This window comes from Dermacentor variabilis, chromosome 6 (genome assembly GCF_050947875.1).
Source record: "Dermacentor variabilis isolate Ectoservices chromosome 6, ASM5094787v1, whole genome shotgun sequence".
Classification (NCBI taxonomy): Eukaryota; Metazoa; Arthropoda; class Arachnida; order Ixodida; family Ixodidae; genus Dermacentor; species Dermacentor variabilis.
In genome coordinates, this window is record NC_134573.1 from 172,631,672 (window position 1) to 172,653,700 (window position 22,029).

Sequence of the window (22,029 nt, forward strand, 5' to 3'; positions counted from 1 at the left end):
ACACAAGGAGAGATCCAGCTTTCTAAATTCCAAAGATATGCACACTGAATACTTAAAAAGCATGTTAAAAAACAAAACTGGGAGGAAAGAAAAGAGGAACAATCCGACTTGGAATGCCTTTACACTCCCATTTATCCCATACTTCTCAGGGAAAAAAGGAGCCCACAAAAAGCAGGACACTATGGAGGAGGACACAGTTTGCTCCTTTCATCCCTAGCCAATGGAAATGTGCACTACGCGAGAACCGGCGCTTCACTTTTGCCCAAATGGGATCGCAGCAGCTAACACAGAGTCCATAATGGCAAAACACAATACCATAAGTCTGCAGTAACAATGTGTCATTATTCATTGGGCTGTGGCTGCTAAAGTGGCATCTACCTAACCCTCCCCCCTAGCAAACTGATCTCTCAACATGTGACTGCCACTGTAACCATTAAGCCACGAAATGACAAACGGACATTTCGTGACTTAAGCCAGCATAACCTAACCCATCGAAAGCCAACCTGATCAATTTTAACCCACAATGTAAACTCTGTGCTAGATGAGAAAAGCACGCCATGGATGAATATTACTTGAAAACCATTGTTCAATACTAGCTCTCAGCTTGAAGGCAGCTTCCCATCCTGAGAGTGACTGACCATCGAAACCCACAGTTACAAATGAAAATGAGAAGCAAGAGACAAACCTTCACCAGATGAGGCTCCTGATGGGAAAGCCTGCTGACTGGAAGATTGTTCTTGTTCACAATCCAGGCATGTCCCAAGACATCAGCTGCCCTGTATCTTTGCTTTGGGTCCACATGCAGCATTTTCTGGACTAGATGCTGCATACAAGATATAATCCCAGTTAACAACGAATATGCAGCGCAGATGTGCCTCGTTTGGGTTTGAACACAAGAATGAGCCAAAACAGCGCACCTTTGCCGGACTCGAGATATTGGCCCAGTTTCCCGACATTAGGTCAAACCTCCCTTCTCCAATCCGGGCCAATATGTGGTTTGGCGTGTCGTTCGGTCCATTCGCAAAGGGCGTATGCCTGTCGAGAAATAGACACATAAGGATAACTGCTGGAGCTACAAAGTAATAATAACAAGACAGGGCAATAGTGAATGCTCATAATGTTGCAAAGCGAGCTCCATCGCAGCACATAATGCTATGGAAAAGACGGTGCCTTGCAAACTACTCAAGCTAAGCTGCTATGTTGTTTTGCAGCGTTACACACAAAGAACGAGCTTGCCTGTCAAATTCTGAATGCTCCGTTCCTGTTAAAATTCATTTAAAAAATTAAATTATGGAGTTTTACGTGCCAAAACCACTTTCTGGTTATGAGGCACGCCGTAGTGGAGGACTCCGGAAATTTTGACCACCTGGGGTTCTTTAACATGCACTTAAATCTAAGTACACAGGTGTTTTCGCATTTCGCCTCCATCGAGATGCAGCCGCCGTGGCCGGGATTCGATCCCGCGACCACGTGCTCAGCAGCCCAACACCATAGCCACTGAGCAACCACGGCGGGTCTGCTAAATTTCATGTCACTCAACTAAAATATAGTTTAATCAAAGAAATTCAAGGTGTGGATACTCTTGAGGCTTTCACTCCGCTGCACCTGAAATGCTAATTCTGGATATTCAAAACCTAAAAAACCTACTTTCTTTTTTTCCTTTCCTCCGTCCCTCTCTCTACTTTGTGGTTCTTGTGCACCTAGAGCTAGCATATTGTCAGGCTGTACTTGATCCCACATACAGGCATTTACTTCATAAATGGATTGGTAAAAAAAATAAAAAATTACAGCATCACCCTAACTTGAAGGCAGTGGGTGCTTCAGCAAGGCTTTATTTAGTGTTATAGACCATAAGAAAGGGACAAGGTGAGAGCTTTATTTATTAATGCTCCATCAAGGAGTTGAACTGCACAACCACATCTGCAACTTGTTTCCATACCATACCTGCCAACCTGTCAAGATCGAAAATCGGGAGATTTATTCGTACCAAAGAGGGGGGAGGGGGGGTGCATTCACTCTGTTTCAACTTCCGGTGGGAGCGCGGGGGGGGGGGGGGAGAGGTTCAAACTTTCAGGCAGTGTTCGATGAGTCCTTTTGAAGGGACCTCCTTGCAGTAGCAGGCTTTGCTAACTTCAAAAAATTTGTCCGAGTAGCTTTGCTCAAAACATGGTCCAGACTGACGGCCCTTCACTAGCAGCAGGTGTTGGAGGGTTGTGTTGCACATTGATGAGAAGAATTCAGTCCTAGTTTTTCTCGCCGTGCTAAAATCCTCTCACACTCTGTCTTGCTATGTGGTACCACGAGTAAATAGAGCATCATCTTAACAACTCGGTGAAACATGTTTTCCAACCATAGACCACTGCATGTCCCACCTTTCTTCATTCATAATGTGCTCTTGAAGACTGTACGCCTGTAGTGTGGCAAACTCAGCTTCGAGAGCATCTGAAGCGTCTTTCAGCAGATTCATAGGAATCTCGGGGCAGCAGCTGAGGGAAACTGAATAAAAAAAAAAAAAAAAAGGCTCGAGAGCGATGCCTGTGAAATAAACTTCAGGTTGGCCACCTCCGCATTCTTGCGAGTTGCGTTTCAGAGTTGCGTCCACACACATAACACTTCGCCTCATCGCATTTCAGAAACATTTTCCGTAGAAGAGGCCCAACGTGGTCGCTGACACTAAGGGGTAGGTTGTGTTCGACGAGGAATCCCGTAAACAGGCACTCCACACGTATGACACTGTCGTCGCGGTTGTTCCCGAGAAAGTTCACAATGTTGTCGTGCTGCTCAGCGGTGCGCCGTGGAAACATGCAGTTTCAAGTCACCTTTGCCACCATGTGCTAACGTCGCATCCACATGTTGTACAAAATGCATAAAGTTATCCTTTTTTTTTATGTCAAAAAGCATGAAAATTCAGAAGTATAAGATCGCAAAAGCTTCTGCAAGTACCTTTTATTGGGCTTTGATAGCGCCATGGCATCAAGCACACGAGGATTGTAACTTTACATGGTGCACCGCATACACACTGCCTAGCCAACGCTGATCGTACACACAAGCAGCAACGCCTTGCAAGCAGCAGAAACAAGATGCACCATGGAGGAAGGCCTGCATGAAATGCAAGAGCTACCATAGAATAAAGAACGAAGCTACATTGGCTCTGGCTTACTAGGCACCGTAGTCGGCTGCTTAGTCGATGATACCAATGGTGCTAGTGCGGCCGTTGTTGGTGATGCTGACGATCACGATGTGGCTTTAGATTTCGCAGTGCCAGTTTCGCAAAAACCATTATTGCGCGAGCAGAGACCACTTTTCGGGAGTTACAAGACTGTGATCGTACAATCGGAAAGTTCAGTCAAGAATCTGGATACTCCCGGGCGAATTGGGAGGGTTGGAAGGTATGCCGTACATAGCTGGCAAGCACAATTACTTGAAGCAGTTACAAGAAGACTACAACTAAATGCAATCGGTGAAATCTGGGCACAGACGAGTCCTAGGCAGACCTAACAAAAATGGTAGCTATGACATACTTCCGGCATCTGTGGTACGCAAGGGCATGGCCTTCATGATTGCTTTCTTTTAATCTGAGGAAGCTGTCACTAAAGAATGCAATATGAACACAACATATTGATCTTTTAAGTAATTTTCACAAGCCTCGAACATCGTGTAGGGCCTAGCCCTTGCAGTGACAAACTTTTGTGTTTTCTAGGTATTATACGTTTGCACAGCTTGTCATTTAAATTTGTTATCTGTCATGAATTTGTTAACATGAACACAAGCAATCAAAAACATTCAAGCAAGGCTGCAATATGCCTCAAAAAAGCATCACATGTTTTTGGCATTGCAAATATTTGCAAGAGTTGCGCAACAGGCAAAGTGGTTGGTCAGCGCTTTGGCCACCATCCCACATGCGATGTCACTGAAACACAAGTGGAAGGTTACTTGTGGTACGCAGAGAGTGACCACGTTACCTTTTTGTCCATTTTTGCTTTTCTTTACCATATTATCTCTACAGTTCAATAGAATGTAACAATTACTTTCCCCCATGCTTTCTCTGGCTTCATTATCTGTCACTTCCTATGATTGTGACTAAATTCTGTCAAGAGACTCACCCTGCCAGCATGGTGTACAACAGCACACCCATGCTCCAGATGTCACAGGCCTCATCATAGCCCTGCTTCTTGAGCACTTCTGGAGCCACGAAGTTGGCCGTATAGCACGGAGTCATAAGGAGTCCATTCTCAGCACGCATCTGCTTTGCAAAACCAAAGTCGCAAATGCGCAGGCTCTCCGGACTACCACTTTCGTCTGCATACATGATGTTCGATGGCTTTAAGTCACGGTGAACCACCTGCAACATTGGTCAACAAAGCACTGTTTAGCTGCCTAGTGAGCTTGGCAGCATGGAACTCACTAGTGTTTTACTGAACCACAGGAACCAGTAAAGTGCACATACCCAGTACAATGATCAGAAGAAGTACACATAATGCTGTATTGTCAGATACATAAGCCATATAAGAACTGCAATAGACAAATTTCACGACAAGTTTCACTGAGCCGCCACTTCCATAAAGCATGCCATTAGTGTAGCAATCCTCAGCGGGCTGAAGGACAACTATGGCAAGAAGCGTGTTTTGTTTGAACCACAATGGATACGCTCAAGATCAAATGACAGGGAGGTAATAACGGAGATTCTACCATAGGAGTGGGGCTGAGGAGACATACCCCCAGCTTCCCCCTAAGATTCACAGGAAAAACCCAGAGGCATTCTCGTCAGTATCGTGCTCAACACTGCCTTGAACCCAAGTAAAATAGGAAAAGTAGGGAGGATTGATGCCAGCAGGGCTGCTCCACATGAGCAGTGAATATGGTGAAGTTTGTCTGTTACAGGAAGGGGATGCAAGGTTGAAAGGCCAACTGTAACAAAATTTCACTTAGGCTAAACTGCTTATAAATGCTTAGCATATACTATGCATCTAATCATAGCAAAGGCACTAGGCTGGTAATTGTCTAATTTTATTATTCGCAGCCTTTAAATAGCACCTAAGCAGATTACACGCGCACCTGGCGGTAAGCAGTAGCAATACCGAAATGGTGAAATTTTGAGAACTGTACACAACTGCTGGTGCTGATCTCTCATTTGGGCCTAGGTACACAGGTGTGTTGCTTGCTCAACATGTGCAAGTTGACGTGTGTCCCTCTCGGCATGCTTTCCCATTGCGCAAGTTGTTTGAGCTGTTGCAAGATTACCGATGCATTGCATGGCCGTCGGGTGCTTGAACACTGAAACATGAGCAATGGCTGTGCAGTACACAAAGCCGAGTAGAGGGATACCAAAGCCCTATTTTCTGTTCCAGCTTTCAGTGCGCAAACGTGCACAGCTCCGCAGCAGGCAAGTCTGATGTGGACGAGCCAACGGGTACAAAGCATGTAAACTGCAGTTGACGAGAAGCTGCAAAAGCTATATTTCAACAGCACAGTCACTTACCTATGGAATATCTGCTTGACAAATACTTGTTCAGGATGACTATAAGTACTATAAGCCATGATGGCGCTCGAAAACCAAAGGTGAGTTATATTTAGGGGTGATATTCTCGAGCAATCATTTCTGGTAGTGCATAATCTTACAGGGTATTTCATGCGTCTCTACATCAGACACTTCAAAGAAAACAAATGAAAGCAGAACAAAATGGGCGAAATTATCATGGCTGGAGTCCAGCCTGTCTGGCCGTCAGTTTACGCACACTTTGCATGAGGTCCACGGCCGTGCCAGAGGGTAGACCCCACTAGCCTGGCCATGCCGAGCCTGATATATTTACCACCCTTTATTACAGATGGTGGTAGTTGTCTAACCGATCGATGAGTCCGGTGTTTCCAGCGTGGCAGACAGCAGCCAGTGAAGTCTCATGCCAGAGATGCTAAAATCATTAAATTTTTACCCTGCGCTTTAAATGCGACCCACAGCAGCGTGGCAATCAGTTGCTGAAACAGCGCAAGCACACAAGTCTGAGGCGAGCGAGGGCTTTGTTGTTCGTCAAAGGCATAAGCTCAACGCACTCGTATCAGCGAGCCGAAATTGTGTATAGGTCAACGTGCTGCTGGTCAGCCAAGCTAGTGCACGATGCACCTTGCTCCAGCAGCTCTGGTGTGCAATATGACATGTTCTACAGTGAAACTTCGTTACTATGAACATCACATTAACAAGCTTTCCAGGTTAACTTAACAGACTTTTCAGAAATCCCCTGCTGACTTCTTATAGTTTCAATGTAAAATATTTCAGTAGTGCGAACTTCAGAATACCAAACTTTTCAGAATAGCAATCATTATTCAGTTTCACTGCGATGTTAACAATGCCTCATCACTATGAACTAATATTCCGAAATCTGGGGATAATTAGATTTCCGTGTATCCTTCACAGCAGTCAAAACAGTAGGCTACAGACAACAAGGCACAGAGAGCCGACGTCGCGGCGCATGGGTTCGGAAAAGCTGAGACAGCACCCGAGAAAAAAAGAACGCGGGCGAGCAGAAGTGACAGAGCAGCACGTTTCGCGAGCACATGCTCCGCCCTGAAAAGTGTTGCCTAGCAATGGAGGTGCGTCTCTTCCTTCTTTCACCCTTCCGTCTGTGCATGCCTCTTTCTTTTGCGCTTCTTTCCGCGGCCGTACTAGCTACGCGTGCGGTGAAATGTAACCTCCATACTCGTGGGGATGCCACACAGAAGCACTTTGCAGACGGTGTCGTTTATGCATGCTTGCACTTTGACATAGTTCAGGTGTCTGTCTCGGGTGAGACATTTGCAGTGTCCACGACAAGAAATGTGAAAAAAAAAAAAAAAAGCAAGAAACATTGTGCTTTGGAGGGGACATGGCACTACCTTTTTCAGTAGTTTTCTTGGCGTTGGTGTCTGTTTTGTGTGCGTGGTGCATGGCGGTGCAATCTATGAAAAATAGCAACAGCGCATGCTACGAGCCAACAGTGACAATTTCATGGATAACTCATATGATGACAACTTATAACTGATGGGTTGATGGGCGGAATGGTTAATTTTGGAGCTTTCACTACAACAATCTTTCAGAATAACGAACAATTTACCACAGTCCCCTGAAATTCGTTATATTGAGATTTCACTGTATTCCCGCACCAGCCATACTAAGACTGTAGAGCATCCCATTTTTGCTGACATAGCATAACTACACCATGTGTGGATTGACTCTGCATTAAGCCATCCACACCTTTAGCTTGGCCACCCCAATGAGCTCTTGGAGCAGAAGCAGAACACATCGAGGCTCTGCTTGTTGAACATGGGCAACCAGATAGGGAAAACCAGCTTGACTTGGATTATACTTCGCATTAACAGAACATCACAGGCAAGCAACGGCATTGGCAGAGTGCACAAAGCAGCTACCAAAGTATACTAACTCTGTGGCTAGCAGACATACGGGACCTGTGTGCTCACATACAGGAACGGTGTACAAGCAAAGGAAGCAGGCAACCTGGGTGCTAATTCTATAGAGTATGCACAGCAAGTCACTTTTTGCGACTGGTAATGACGGCGTGGTTCCTCCTTTTTTTTTCGGTATGAAAAACATTGATTTTTGCCAGCAAATTGTGAAGTGTCCACTCGCATTTCAAGCATAAAATTTCCCACAGAGGTTATTGTATGTCTAAATTATCTGAAATGGGGCTTTTTATGCAGTCCAGAATTTCGTTGCAGTTGGCCTTTAATGTGCAACAGTTAATGACCACTGTACAGTAACTAGCTTGTGCAGCACTTGCTTTGCACTGGAGGCATTGTGAGCACAGATGCGCGAGAGTAGAAGAGAGAACTGACCCCGTTGTCATGCAGAAACTTCATTGTCTTTGCAATCACTTCCAGTACAGCGCTGGCTTCTCTCTCACTGAAGTGCTTCTGGTTTAGGATCCTATCCAGGAGCTCCCCTCCTTTGAGTAGCTCCATGATTATATACACAGAGGTGGCATCCTGGTAAACCTGTTGTAATCAAGAGGTTAAAAGGAAAGCAAGTGAATCCTTTGAGCTATATGACATCACCCAAAAGAGTGGCATCAGGGCTACAAATTAAAAGAACTGCTACACATTTTTCAGGGATGTTTGAACATTAGAAAACTTTCCAGTAACGAATCAGATATTGTTCTATTCAATTAGGTCATCGAATCAAATGGTCATTATTTGCAAATGTGTTTATTCTTCTAATACTTCACACTACCATCTGTGCACGATCAGACACGAAACTGAAGAAAATTGAGGCCAATTTTATCCCAGCCATCACGGACATGAAAAACAAAGTTACATAGAGCACACTGGGTCACTTAGGGAGCCAGGTTTTTCTAGATAAACTACAATCATGCGCATTGCCATTTCTCTCAGATATCACATGCAGCAATGAGTACTATCTATGTTTCATCTGAAAGTTCTCCCTGGTGTAAATCTGAATACATTTGATTGCAACATTATTTAACAGTGGCACTGTCTGCTGCAACCATACCAAATAGAGAAAAAAAATTTTCTCTCTCTCTCTCTCTGCCATCACTGCAATCAATGCGCATTTCTGTTTTAGTCTCGAAGATATACACATTGCTAACAAGCTCACAAGCCTGCCTTTCATAAGTTCATTCTACTAATGCATGACCACACATGCTCCAAAGAATCCTGCTTTTTCTTCATAATGCTTCACGTTAGCTTTTGATAAAGCGTACTTCGTGATGTGTAGTGCAGTGACAGAAACTTGCTAATAGAGCAAATATTGCGATGTCCACATTGTTTGATATGGTCAAAAAGGCTCTCCATTATTCTGAAACTATACGAAAGTGTTAATATCCAATTCACTTGAATTCACTTTTGCCACTATTCAACTTGAATTTTATGCAGTCTCAAAAACTACTATTTGCACACCCATAACACTTGTTTGTGTCAGCTGCCTGACTTGGTAATCATGCTATAAAAGCTCAGTTTATGGGTTATGTAATCAGTGATCAATAAGCTTATCATTTACTATAACCAGTATTGGTTCACATTCTCTAAACCTTGGGACTACTCAGACACTCAAAGATCAAAGGCATCTGGCGATTGCTTCAAAAACCACTTAATATGCAAATGATGCTCTACTGTTCATACAAGCAGTCCAGAATACAAAGTTGGCACACCTGAATGGATCCCGCCGAATCTCTCCAACGCCCCAAAGTATTTCAGGGCCTCTCTCATGACCTTTACATGACATCATAACTTTTAAAATGAGATAAGGTGCTCTCTAAGCTGTGTTCCATATAGGTATATGACTGGAGGTAATCAATAGTAGCATGTACTACAGTCAAACCTCGATATATCAAACACAGATATATCGAATCACTGCATATATCGAACATCACCTGGAAAATCGCATGCATTTTTTATTTTTTATTTCAAACGGGGTTGGACATAAAATGGATATATCGAACTCCATCACTCCAGACCATGTGCACTCTGTTGACAGGTGGCGAGCTTTTTTGCAACACTCTCGAAGATAACGGTGGCATGATGGGCATTCCCAACTGCTGTAATCGCGCCGAGGGCACCATTTGAACGTAGCTGCACACACACGCAGCAGCTTGGCTAGTTCGACAACGTCAATGACGCATTGCATTTGCTGTGCTGCCTCCTCCTCGGTGCCGCGCTCTGTGCCTGCCACGCCTCGCGAGGACTGGCGGTTTGCATGCACAAAGACGCTCACTGGACTCACTCATAGAAGCCACTTAATACTTTGTTATTGACAGTGTTTCAAAATGCTTCGATTGATGGACGTGGAGATTGCAGCAGAAATAGCAGCCAAACGATGATGCTGCAGAGGTTGATCCTGCAAGCGCTGATGTTGCCTCACTCCTGACTTCAACTGGTTCTGTAGCTGCTTTGGCCCTTCTACGCTGCTACTGTGGCATAATAGAGGACACCGGCCTATCGCTTGTGGATCGTCTGGAATATGTTTAAGCATGTGGCTGCCAATAAGAAGCAGGCTACACTGCTGCAGTACTTTCAGCCAAATAAACGAATATTTCATATGAAGCTTGAAGTGCGTATTTACTATGCCACGATAGGGGCACGATCGAGAATCATTGTTCGGAGTGCCCATCTGGTTTCGCCGCGCACAATTGGCCTAGGCCGTGCCGACTTCGCACGGCCGAGGATGTTGGCGCTGCCTAAAATAATCGCATGCGACGCAATCAACCACACGCTCGCGGCTGACGAAGTTGGCGCCGGCAGAACCAAACACACACTCCGAACAACAATCCCCGATCGCGCCCTTGGTTCATTGATTCATTTGGCGAAGCTTTTAATACATTTCTTACGTGATTTTATATATCGAATTCTGGCTATATCGAACTATTTCGCGATCAACGCGCTGTTCGATATATCGAGGTTCGACTGTATTGTACTCTACTACGAGTTGAAATAAAAGTGTCTACGACTCAAGTGGCATTGAGACTGCACAGCAGTGCCGACATAAAAATATTGCTGAACTAAATACTAGTAATCAGAACAGTGCTTAATTCCCCAATTTTTCGGATGTCGTCACCAGCTGCAATAAAAAACAACAGTGGCATCTGGACTTTGAAAGTTTGTGCAGACTGTATGACAAACAAGAAATTTGAGCATGACACCATGTCCTTGGTGAACAGTGTTAATAAAATGTCTATCTGTTAACACAGTACTTATTTCAAGTGGACTGAATTTATTCAGTACTGTACATGTGCCAGCACATTTTCCACACACTCAAAATTCAAGTGAAAAAGACTTACATCGTACACTGTGAGTATGTTCGGGTGCTGACCATACCGCAGCAGTATTTCCACTTCCTCTTGACAATCTCTCTTGAACTTATCAATGATCTGAAGATAAACAATGCTTTGTTAACAAGACCATGTGGCCCATAGAAAAACAAGTAAACATCCCCCAAAATTCTTCGTGTTTTCTAATAAAAGTGAGTGTAGGGCAGTGGAGTCGAAAGTTACAACTCAACACTTTTATCTTCCATAACACAGACCAAAAATAAATGCTCCTGGCCAAGACAGCAGCGTCACACAATAGAGCCTCATTAACAAGTCTCACAACAAAACCAAACTTTTTTATATGGTATATATTCGTTACATGTTCATATCAGCAAGAAAATGTTGGTTTAAATAGTTATTTCTGTGCTTGTTGCATCAAGGTTCGACTATGTGAACTGGTAAGGTACCACATGAAGTTATATGCGTGGAGGCTGCGTATTCGGTTTTCACAATGACTTGTTTTCTTCTTGTCATATTCAAAACAAAGGAAATGAAATTACAATGCATACCCAAGGTATTCCTGCAATTAAAACTCTTCCTATAAGCTTCCCAAGGTTTAGGATCACTAGTGCAACGTTTTGCAACTTAATTCCTTCAACAAGTCTTCAATTTCCTTTGTTTTTTTTCTGCACATGTACACCTGTCGCCCGTGGGTTCACAGTATTACGGGAAGGATGCAAGAAGACAGCATACCTTGACGGCATACTCCTTGCCAGTTGCCCTATGCACAGCCCTCTTGCAAGTCGAATAGGAACCTAAGCCAAGGTCCTCCTTGAGCTCATACTCCTTTGTAATAGCTTCCTTAAAGTGAAGGCCGTACTGAAATTTTCAAGGACATGAATTAGAATAGCTGCACAAGACATTTAAAGGAGCGGTGACATATATCTGAAGGGCACTTTCACGACAACTTGTACATGCAGTCGTGGCACAATCCAGAATCCACTCACAATCATTGATATGATGTATCGCTAAGCCTAGGTTGCAGTGTCACAAGTTGCCAGACACGACATGATCAAACTGACAGCAACAAAAGTGGCAGCGCAAATGTTCTCACAGTACAAAGTGCAGCAGTGACACATGCAGCCAACTAAAGGACATGCACTGCAGCTTGACATGGAGAAGGAAACACCCAGAGAGACAGTGTTGGCTGTTAACACCACAAAATCAACATCAATAGCAACAATTGCATTTACACCATTGCTGGTCAACCAAGCATGATACTGTCTTAAGTGCTTGTATCTGAGAAATTGAAACCAGCAGGAAAAACTAGCTTTTTCTTTTTTGCACATGAAAGCTCCCTCTTCCGGCATCCACAAATTGAATACGGTGGAACCTTGCAATGACGAAACCAAAAAATTCGCCTTTGCAAGAATTTTGTTGTTGCGAAATGAGGCAGCACAGATAGGTAATGCATCACAGAACAACACTTTTCTGTAAAAATTCCATTACCCTACTTTGGCAAGCTTTGCTCGTGGATTGCCGACAGTACAAAGTGCATTGCATGAGTCAATCAGCAGTGGCAGCACTGCTGTAAAGTAGTATTCTCGGTCAATTGCTTTCAGAGATACAATTACTTTTGCGACGTTTTGCGTAACTCTGCACTAGACGCAGTGCAACAGTGCTCCACGCACATAGCAGCATTTCTTCAGTGCACACTGTCGCCCATAGGCACCGACACGTCCGGTGCTGAGTGCAAAAGTGCTCTTATCTCCTATACCCGAAGAGAATCAAACAATATTATGGCCCCTTCAGGCGAATCTATTTCCGGTGCCGGATCCACACGAGATGCCTGTCAGGTGGCACCAAAACAGCATTCTTGAAGGAAGGACTGCGTATTCCCGGATGATCACCAAATCACGGCCCGATGTGTGGCACTCCATGCTACGACCGCCATCTCAAGCGCCATAAACAATTCCACGTCAGTGGGGCATGGATTTCCTTGCTTTTGCTGCATGTTCCTCATCAAGGTGCACATCACACACTGAACTACGTGTGCAAGAACCGTCGTCGCATGTTTGTAGCAACATGTGTGCTGCTTCAAATAGGCGATCACAAGATGGTGGCTGTGACGCATTTCCAGCGCACACTATCGCTTTCAGCGCTTGGTTGTTCTTGTAAATAAAAATGGTGGCGCCCCCGCAAGTGTAATGTGGTGGTATTTTATGCAATTTTAGAGCAAGGCAATCGCATTTGAGCACATTTTGGAGCCTGCTAGCCTTGCGCGAGTAGGTAATACCGTATTTACTCACCATAATGATCACACTTTTTTGTAAAGAAAATTGACGTAAATTCAGGGGTGCGATCATTACACGGGTAAGAAAAATTTTTTTTTTTTCATCCCGCATTTGCTGCGAGATGACAACAGATCAACAAATAGGCGGCTGCCACTGTATGTAGTGCGGGACACCAAAACAAAAATGGCAGCCGGCAGAGCAAGCCGAACGCGTCGAATGCAATTTTTTTTTCTTCTCGTGAGTACATTATGTGCATTGAAACAGTTTCTTCCGTATCAGTAATGAATAATATCATTAATATCGGGAAGTTTGCGGCAATAACGTAGCCATGTCCACTTTGAGGGGACAGAAACAGATGGGCACACTTAGCTGCCAGTGACATAGGAGCGCATGGCGGGCATGCTGCGGAAACTGCGTCATTTGTCTGCACTACTATCCTAATACGGCAGGTTTCCACTAAGGGTGGGCGAATATCTTAGCTGTGTTACAAGCATAGGCATATGAATGGGGTACACTTCTAACGTATCAGTGTAAACGTGGTTGCTATCGTTGCCGCTCGCGATTTGTTGCGTGCCCATGAGTGAAGACGAAAGGAGCCTTTTTTGTTGTTGACCACGACCATTATAAAGCCTACACATAATAAAGTTGAGTTTGGTTGTAGCTTTTCTTTTTCTTTTTTTTTTTGTCATGGAAGTGTGGAAAGCAATGAAAGGAATGAAATGGGGCACCTGCTTAACCCTGTAACCCTTTGAAAGTCTATTTTTTTCGACATATGCGACCGCCCAGGATCGATTTTTTTTTTATTGCAGATTTCAATTCTTCTTAAGGACTTATCTCGAAAACAATTCACCGCAATATTTTTAGGGTGACCGTAAAGTGACAAAAAAAATATTCTGCGTTGGTATATATGTACTCTTCATTCATGAATAACAACAATAACAAGGAAATGAACTTATAAGAATTAAAATTTTGATGCATGTTTATACACATAGTTCAAGGCCTTGAAAATGTGCACACGAAAATATTTCGCAAGACTCAAATCTTCCTGCTGTTACACTAATATCTAATATGTACGCTTATTGCGTAATCGAACTGCGTAGGTGCGCGCACTCAAGAAAACTGTGGTTGTGTGCCCATCAAAAAAGCAAAACGTGCGACAAACTTCCGCTAATCTTCATCTTATCGCCAACCAGAGGCAATTAGTTTTCGCGAATGTCAAAAAAATTAATAAATAAATAAAAGCAGCGGAAATGCATGCACGGCGGCATCCTTCCTTCTTGCGAGCACTGAACGAGCGAGAAAGAGGCGGTCGCCCTTTGAGCAATTAGCAACGAGATAGCCAACAGTTTTGCAAGCAAAAGAAGCCAAAACCGCCTGCGAAAACAAAACCCAAACCGCCACCCGCCCGCGCAGGCAGTACAATATATATGCGCGGAAGTGAACTAGCGCTAAAACAAACCATGCAATGACAACTGCGAGAGGGAGGCATGCGAAAACAATTCCCTGTATTCCCACATAGTGGCAGCACATATCAGAAAAGAAAAAGTTAGGAAATGAGCGCGCTATTTAAATATACAGACGGCGCCGTAAATATATGGCATTGACCATTTTCGGACTTGTTCGTGGCACCGTATATTTAAGTCATTGACCCTCAAAGGGTTAAGAATGTTTGGAGTGTGAATACTGCTTGGTTTGTCTTGAGTCGTTCGCGTAGCATTCGACATATGGTAAGCGCGATCATTATTAGCTAGACTTGGCACACGACATATCGCTTCAGCAAGTTCGGGGTGCGTTCATTACACGGGAAATAAAAAAATAGAATTTTGACGACAAATTCAGGGGTGCCATCGTTACGTGAGTGCGATCATTATGCGAGTAAATACGGTATGTGGGGTTACATTCCGGCAAATTTTGTTGATGCTTGTATAGTACAGCAAAATTTCTTTGTCGAGAGGTACGAAATGCATTGAATCCTATGGATGTTCGCCAGGAATACGAAAACATTTCATTGTCGGAGGATTTCGTTATCACAGGTTTTGATTGTATTATAGTTTCAGGAAGCTTTTTATGCAAGAGTGCAGTCAGCACTTCACCACTGCTGAAGTGACTCCACAAGTATTACTCCATCACATCAGAAGGAGGCAACAAACCGACCAATCGCTGATGTGCTTGCCCGCTGTATAACATCTGTGCTTCAGCTGAGTAGAGCGATTACTGTGTTAAAGAATTTTCAAAGCGATAAGCGTAGCTAGGACCCACTATAACAAAGATGTGTAGCCATTTTGATCAGTTAAGTGTGAAACAATCAAAAGTGCCGCTCTATTTTATGACAGTCCACACAAATTATATTATAGCAGCCACAGTAGTCTACTGCTGCTCCTTCTGTAACCAAACGAGTACAGTAAAGAGTAAAAAACTAGAGCAAATCACTATGTTCACATGCTTCTCTTCAATGTTCTATGCTTTGATCAACAGCTTTTAAAGTAAGCTTTAAAAGACTTGGCAAATCTTGCCTCCTGAGAAAATCCCTGCAAGCATAGCATGTCAATTTTCTTTTTGCGAGTACAAAACTTGATAACAGTGCTGCCACGGCTTCATGGTGTCATGTTTTATATATAGTCTATGCAGCAAACTCACCCATTTGGAGGACTGGTTGTCCTTGCTTTTGACATAATCTTCCTCGGTCAGACTAGGAGCTACAAAACTGAATCCTCTGAACAACTCATGGGCATTGGCACTTGGAGGCACTCCAGGAGAGTCTGAGGAAAAAGCCAGTCATGGCAAAAGAAACAGAAGTGATATTCAAAATAAAGTTCAATCAGGCAAATAAGAGAAAGAAGAGCATAGTATGGACAAAAAAAGAAAATATTACCTGTAAAATCTTTTGCGCAACACGAGGTTTGTTGCAATAGAAGAGAAGAAAACAGGTAAGGTGAGAAAATAGGCAGAGAGCATAGCAAAGAGCAAGAAGGATGGAATGAAGTGCTACCTTTGAACATTTGTGCTACAACTTGCTGGGGTGAGGAAAGAACTCTGCTCTGATCAAATAACACTGCAATCTTTACATCTAGCCACTTTCTGTACAAACAGCATGTGCTAAAAGGATTAAAGGCATTGCAATTGCACCAGGTCAGACTGACCACTATAACCCGACGTCATGGGGATAACATACTCTCTCAAATTGCTTAACAGGCCTAGATGTCTGAACAAAATCATTCTAACGCACTGTGGAAATCAAATATCGCCTCACCAAAAACAGGACACATACAAGCCATCTTACTTTACAAATGTATGCATTTTGATCAAACATTTCTCACTGACACTGCCATATAAAGTCTCTTATAAGCAATTATCAGCAGATGAATGAAAGAAGACGAGCCAAACCAATGATGTGCCACCCTGTTCACACAGCCATACAACAATTGCTCGCTTAATAATAAAATGCAGCACATTCAGCGTACCATATTTTCTCTTGTATAATCAACCCCTGCATAAAAAATCCACACCTCCAATTACAAGCCACCTTAGAAAAGCTTTGTGCACTTAACACACACAATTAACAACATACAGCAGTGCTCAACCCATTACATGAACATCACACAATTATCGGAACATTGTGGGACCCTACAAAGAATCTTGTGTGTGTTCAATCATCACTACCTTAACTGCCGCACTCTCAAAGTGAAATATGAATTCACTGCATTACACTCTGCATTATAGAGTTTAATCACATTGCTTAAATAAAGAAGAGCACCTGGCCATAGGGTAAATCTACCTGCCTGGCAGGACATACAGCTTATTTCTATATGGTTACGGAAGTGAATTACCGTACAATCCCCCATGTGGCTAATAATTAAAACCCTGGCAGTACTTCGACTTTACTGACACCGAGCGTCAACAGATATCTTCAAGGCAATAATTCTGAGCCAACTGGCGTGAAGTTACACTGCAAGACATGGTGCATGTTTTAACCCACACATCGATTTCTACTGAAGAAATTCTCTAATTGTAGGAGTCGGTAATACTCATAAATATACAATATACCAAGTCAAAAGAGACTATTTGTATGCACAACTTGCAATAATTTCCAGCTGTGCGCTGACTGCATCTATGCTAACATCCCATAGCATGCATGAATTTTTCCGATACCAGCATGTCACCAGCTGGCCTGCCTTTATAACAAAGAAATTCTCAAGGCTAGGATTCAGCCACAAAAGCAACTCTTCAATATATCAGTATGCAGACCTTCTGGCGTCTTCGATGTAAATTCCCTGTCGAAATACAGCGTGTTATCCGGTCTTGACACAGCTGGTATGAAAGGAGGCACCACTTCCCTCCTGTACAGATGCCCCCAATCAATGGTGGCAAAAAACGGGTGTGCCTTGATGTCGCCGATTGCATTTGGACCGGACCCTTGAACGGCGAAAAAAAAAGGGTGGGGGGGGTCACATGCGCACGTCATTTGTACCTCATGCAGGCCTGCTGAACACAAACCCTGAATCTTACAGCAGTAACTACATAACGTATCTAAGCAATTACTGAAATGTATTTTATCATGGTTGCACCTTATACCAAGTACAATGTTATGATCCACACTGCCCTACCATGCCTTGATTTGGCAAGGAATCTAACAGATCAAAAGCTGTTTCTCAACATTACAAGTTTATCATACATCATAACATCACATTTTTAACCATCATATTAACCATTCACCTTGTTTGCAAGAATGACAGTACTCTGTTATTACTGTAGTTGTCATTCTCTCCTATGCTCTCCATTTACAACAAATTATTTGAAATTCCCCACGCAATCACGCTGCATGACTAATGACACCAGCGTTGGAGACTCAAAGCTCAGTGCACAAGAGATTTTGTTTCTCATCCTTCCCTGAACCAAAGCCGGAAATCAAACCTTCAACCTCAAGCTCAGCAGCACAGTGCCATAGACACTGACCCATTATGTTAGATCCTGTGGGGAGAGTGACCTCGAGAAACTATACATGGAGACATGGTGCATTAGTAAGGATGAAGAAGACTCACCTAATCTATTTGCAGGGTTTCTCTTGAACAATGCCCTAAGAAGGCTCTGTGCTTCAGGACTGAGGAACTGTGGCATGCTCAACTTGGCCCTGAAGACGGCAACAGAATGAGTGTTAAACACATACACAGAGAAGCAGGGAGCTCAAGCCATTTTGCGACCACAGCAGAGAGACTCACTTGAGTATCTGTAGCATTGTCTCCTTTCTATTGGTACCTTGAAAAGGCAGACCGCCTGTCAGCATTTCAAACTGTAAGTGAAGCAACATGAAATGACGAACGAACTATGCTATAAAATTTTGCTCATGCTGATGGTAGGGCTAAAGAATTGTTGCAAACCAGCTACAATTGTTCAGACATAGTGATACAAGGCATGTGCCCTAAATGGGCGGGGCACACTTAGGTTCTTCTATTCAAGGATGTGTGAAACACCAAAATGGTCTCATTAGAAAGGCAATGAACTGAGTCGAGTTGGATTTCTTATATTTAGGAGAAAGCTAAATTCTAACGACTGTTGGAAGCAGAAGCTTGATTTAGGGCCTCAAGTTTTTCACATCACTGAAAACAGAAAAATAATGAATAATTAAAAGAAAAAAGCACAATGCTTGCCCAGTTAACACAAAGCTGCAGCCCAGCAAAAAAAAACAGTATTATACTTCTACAGACTGCATCACTGGTACATACACACTGGACAAAACTCATATATTATACAGCATTTTAAAGTACTATACCACTAATTTGCAAGCAGGACTCCTGCAGTACCTGCACAAGCTGTAAACTAAATACATCACATAACTGACACCAAAGGTTGTCATCAATGGTGATAATTGTTGAGACAAAAATAATGCAGTAGAGGTTGTACAGTTTTTTAAAAGATATACAGAACTGTTTTACGCCATATCCAATGTGGCGAGAAGACAAAATGCAACTCACCATGAGTACTCCAAAAGACCACCAGTCGGCAGCCATTGTGTGTCCCTTGCGGTTGATGACCTCAGGTGCCATGTATTCGATAGTGCCACAAAAAGAGTAGGCCTTCTGGTCATTGAGCGCTTCTTTGCTGAGACCAAAGTCTGTTAGGCTTATGTGGCCATCAGAGTCCAAAAGAATGCTGCAACATGAACCAATTGAGTACCCCATAAGCAATGATGTTAATAAGACTTCTACACCTGTTCAGCTTTATAAATTAAGACTTTCTTAAAAGGAGTAAAGGCAGAAAATTTTTGTCATTTTTATTTCTTTACTGGATAGCTGTCAACCCAGTAATTGCACTATGGAGCCTCTATTCTTAGAGAGCACAATAAATTATGTTAACTGTTAAAGGCCAATGCTACTCTTAAGAAAGCCTGGCACACATAGAAACCAGCTTTCATGCAAAGTTTTGCAGTTGAAATATCAGTAGATTCATCATAAAAGGCTTGCAAAAGTAGCAAATCTTGGAGGTAACATGCCGGGAGTTGCGTCACACCCATCAACCACCAGGTACGTACATGTGTCTGTCACAGTGCTATATTTGAAGGCTGCTTAAAAGAAAATTATACAATTACCAGCACTGCAGATTAGCCAAGTTTGCTTCAGTAGTATATAAACTACTCGTGTATAACCAATTTAGTCAGTGAGATTTTGTTGCATTTGGCCTTTGATGCTACTATTCCAAAATGCATGCCTAGTGCAGTATGTCTTCAGACATGAAAAAGGAGACTAAGAGGAGAAGTATGAAAAGAGAACAAGCTTACTTCTCTGGCTTGAGATCTCTATAGATGATGCCGAGGCCATGAAGGTGGTCCAGAGCGAGAGCAAGCTCAGCCAGGTAGAACTTCACATCTTCCTCAGTGAACATGACCTAAAACAGCATTAAAGGGCTCTTACTATCGGGGCATAAGAAGTTTTAAATACCAAATGGAGGCACTCATAATTGCAAGGCAAAACAACTCGCAGTGAAAGAAGTGCGCTAAGGAGAGTACGTCCCGACTACTGAACAACGCAAGGGCGAGATTGCGCAAGCATCGCCCTTTCCGAACATTCGCTTGCTCACTCACGATTCACCGGTGCAACGGTTTCATCAGCATTCCTTAGCACGGAAAAACGGCAGCCGGAATTTAACACTGCCTCCTCAGTGACGTAGGGGGTGAAGCAAACATTCGGAAAGCAAGATGCTTGTGCGATCACGCTCCAACTACTTCATTTACAGCACGCATCGTTGCATAGAATAAAGCGAGGAAAAAAAATAAAGTAGTAGGACTCTGTCAATTGTAGCCCAACCCACCACCCAGTGGCAATGGTGTTTGGCTGCTAAACATGAGGTCACAGGATCGAATCCCGGCCACGGCGACCGCATTTCGATGAGGGCAAAATGTAAAAACACCTGTGTACTTAGATTTAGATGCACATTAAAGAACCTCAGCTGGTCCAAATGATTCTGGAGTCCCCCGCTACGGCATGCCACATAATCAGAGCATGATTATGGCAAATAAAACCCCATAATTTTTTATTTAATTGTAAACACTCTGCAGTTTAGAGGATTATTATGATGCAAGCTGCAACCTGCAATCATTTTCCTAAACAAAGCAATCAAAGCACTGTTGGCTTCTCACGGACAGAAACAAAAGTGGAGACACACACTATTAAGCCAAACTCGGTAAATGCCTATGACACAAACAGCCTAGTGATGAGGTGCACTACCATCAAGCAATAAACAAGTAAAATACAGCACACAAAGAATCAGTTGAAACAGGATGCAGCAGTTAGCACTCTGTGAAAGGAGAAGGAAAAAAAAGAAAGGTTCACCTCTTTGCTAAGCCTTGTGAAAAGATCTCCACCCTTCAAAAAATCCAGGATTAGGTACAGTTTTCCTTCAGTCTGGAAGGCTGCAGAAAAAGAGAATGGGGGGGGGGGGGGAAGGCAAGCAAGCACGTGTTCAGTAAAGCACTAGGCAGCACAAGGTTCTCATTTCGTGCAGTGAAGAGAACCATACCATAATGCAGCTTCACCACAAATGGATGCCGAACTTCAGCGAGGATGTCTCTCTCCATTTTTGTTCTTAACCTGTCCCTTACTACAAAAGAAGAAAGAAGTCAACATGAGAAATGGATGCTACCCAAAGGCCCTTCTCAGAACACAAATGTCATCCAAACAAGGCAAACCTTTTAATGTTGCTTTCTTCAACACTTTCATGGCATATAATGTGCCTGCATCTGGACCCATAATCTTCTTCACTAGAAACACCTACAGGTGAACACAACGAAAGAAAGAGGCACCTCCTGAAGCACCCATTAAATTCTTCATGCCAGCAGTCATGCAGACACAAGCGAACAAGCTGTTTATACAGCAGCAGAACATCAAAGCACATCATGACACAATGGAAGTAGTGAAAGTATGGTCTAATGATGCATAGCTTTTTGCACAATGTCTGAAAATGGCAAGAAATGAGACCAACATCTTTTTGGAAATATGCAATTTGACAGCAATTATCCATTCATACTGACAAACGCTTGTGATGTGGCAGCACAGGTGTGGCCAAACCATTTTAAAATTTATTTACATAAGAAACAAAAATGGCATATGGCTGGCTGTGTAACAAAAATTTCACATGGCTGTGTAATTTGGCATAAATGACAAGGGCACAGTGCAAAACATGCATTGAAAATTTTTTTAGCATACGACAAGCTATAAAAAAATTGTGAGCCATTCCACTCTGCAAAAGTGGATGACGAGTGAAGCTGTTTAGCATACGATACAGAGGCGATGCAGAATTTTTAACATAGGTACAGACTCATTTACGTGATTTTTATGTACATTCATGCAGACAACGGGACTGAGGACTCGGAGGAAACTAGAAACATGTTAATGTTTCAACGGAACCACAACCACGGGAGAGGGGAAGGAAAGGAAGGGACTGTGAAGAAGAAGACGCGCCTCGCGGCACAGCCGCATCGCCAACGCGCGGCT

General features: G+C 43.2%; 1 protein-coding gene across 1 annotated transcript in view; it reads right to left on the bottom strand.

The window, feature by feature from the left end:
• Nucleotides 1–22,029, bottom strand: part of S6kII (Ribosomal protein S6 kinase II) — a 37,785-nt gene that overhangs the window by 3,699 nt on the left and 12,057 nt on the right. Inside the window, exons 4-18 of the mRNA XM_075696810.1 lie at nt 21,225–21,306; nt 21,056–21,136; nt 20,869–20,948; nt 19,818–19,924; nt 19,015–19,192; nt 18,262–18,332; nt 18,085–18,173; nt 17,291–17,458; nt 15,683–15,804; nt 11,505–11,630; nt 10,782–10,871; nt 7,825–7,983; nt 4,104–4,342; nt 918–1,035; nt 686–823 (exon numbers count right to left, since the gene is read on the bottom strand). Of these exons, the coding sequence (XP_075552925.1) occupies nt 686–823; nt 918–1,035; nt 4,104–4,342; nt 7,825–7,983; nt 10,782–10,871; nt 11,505–11,630; nt 15,683–15,804; nt 17,291–17,458; nt 18,085–18,173; nt 18,262–18,332; nt 19,015–19,192; nt 19,818–19,924; nt 20,869–20,948; nt 21,056–21,136; nt 21,225–21,306 (1,848 nt within the window). The remainder of the gene's footprint in view (nt 1–685; nt 824–917; nt 1,036–4,103; nt 4,343–7,824; nt 7,984–10,781; nt 10,872–11,504; nt 11,631–15,682; nt 15,805–17,290; nt 17,459–18,084; nt 18,174–18,261; nt 18,333–19,014; nt 19,193–19,817; nt 19,925–20,868; nt 20,949–21,055; nt 21,137–21,224; nt 21,307–22,029) is intronic.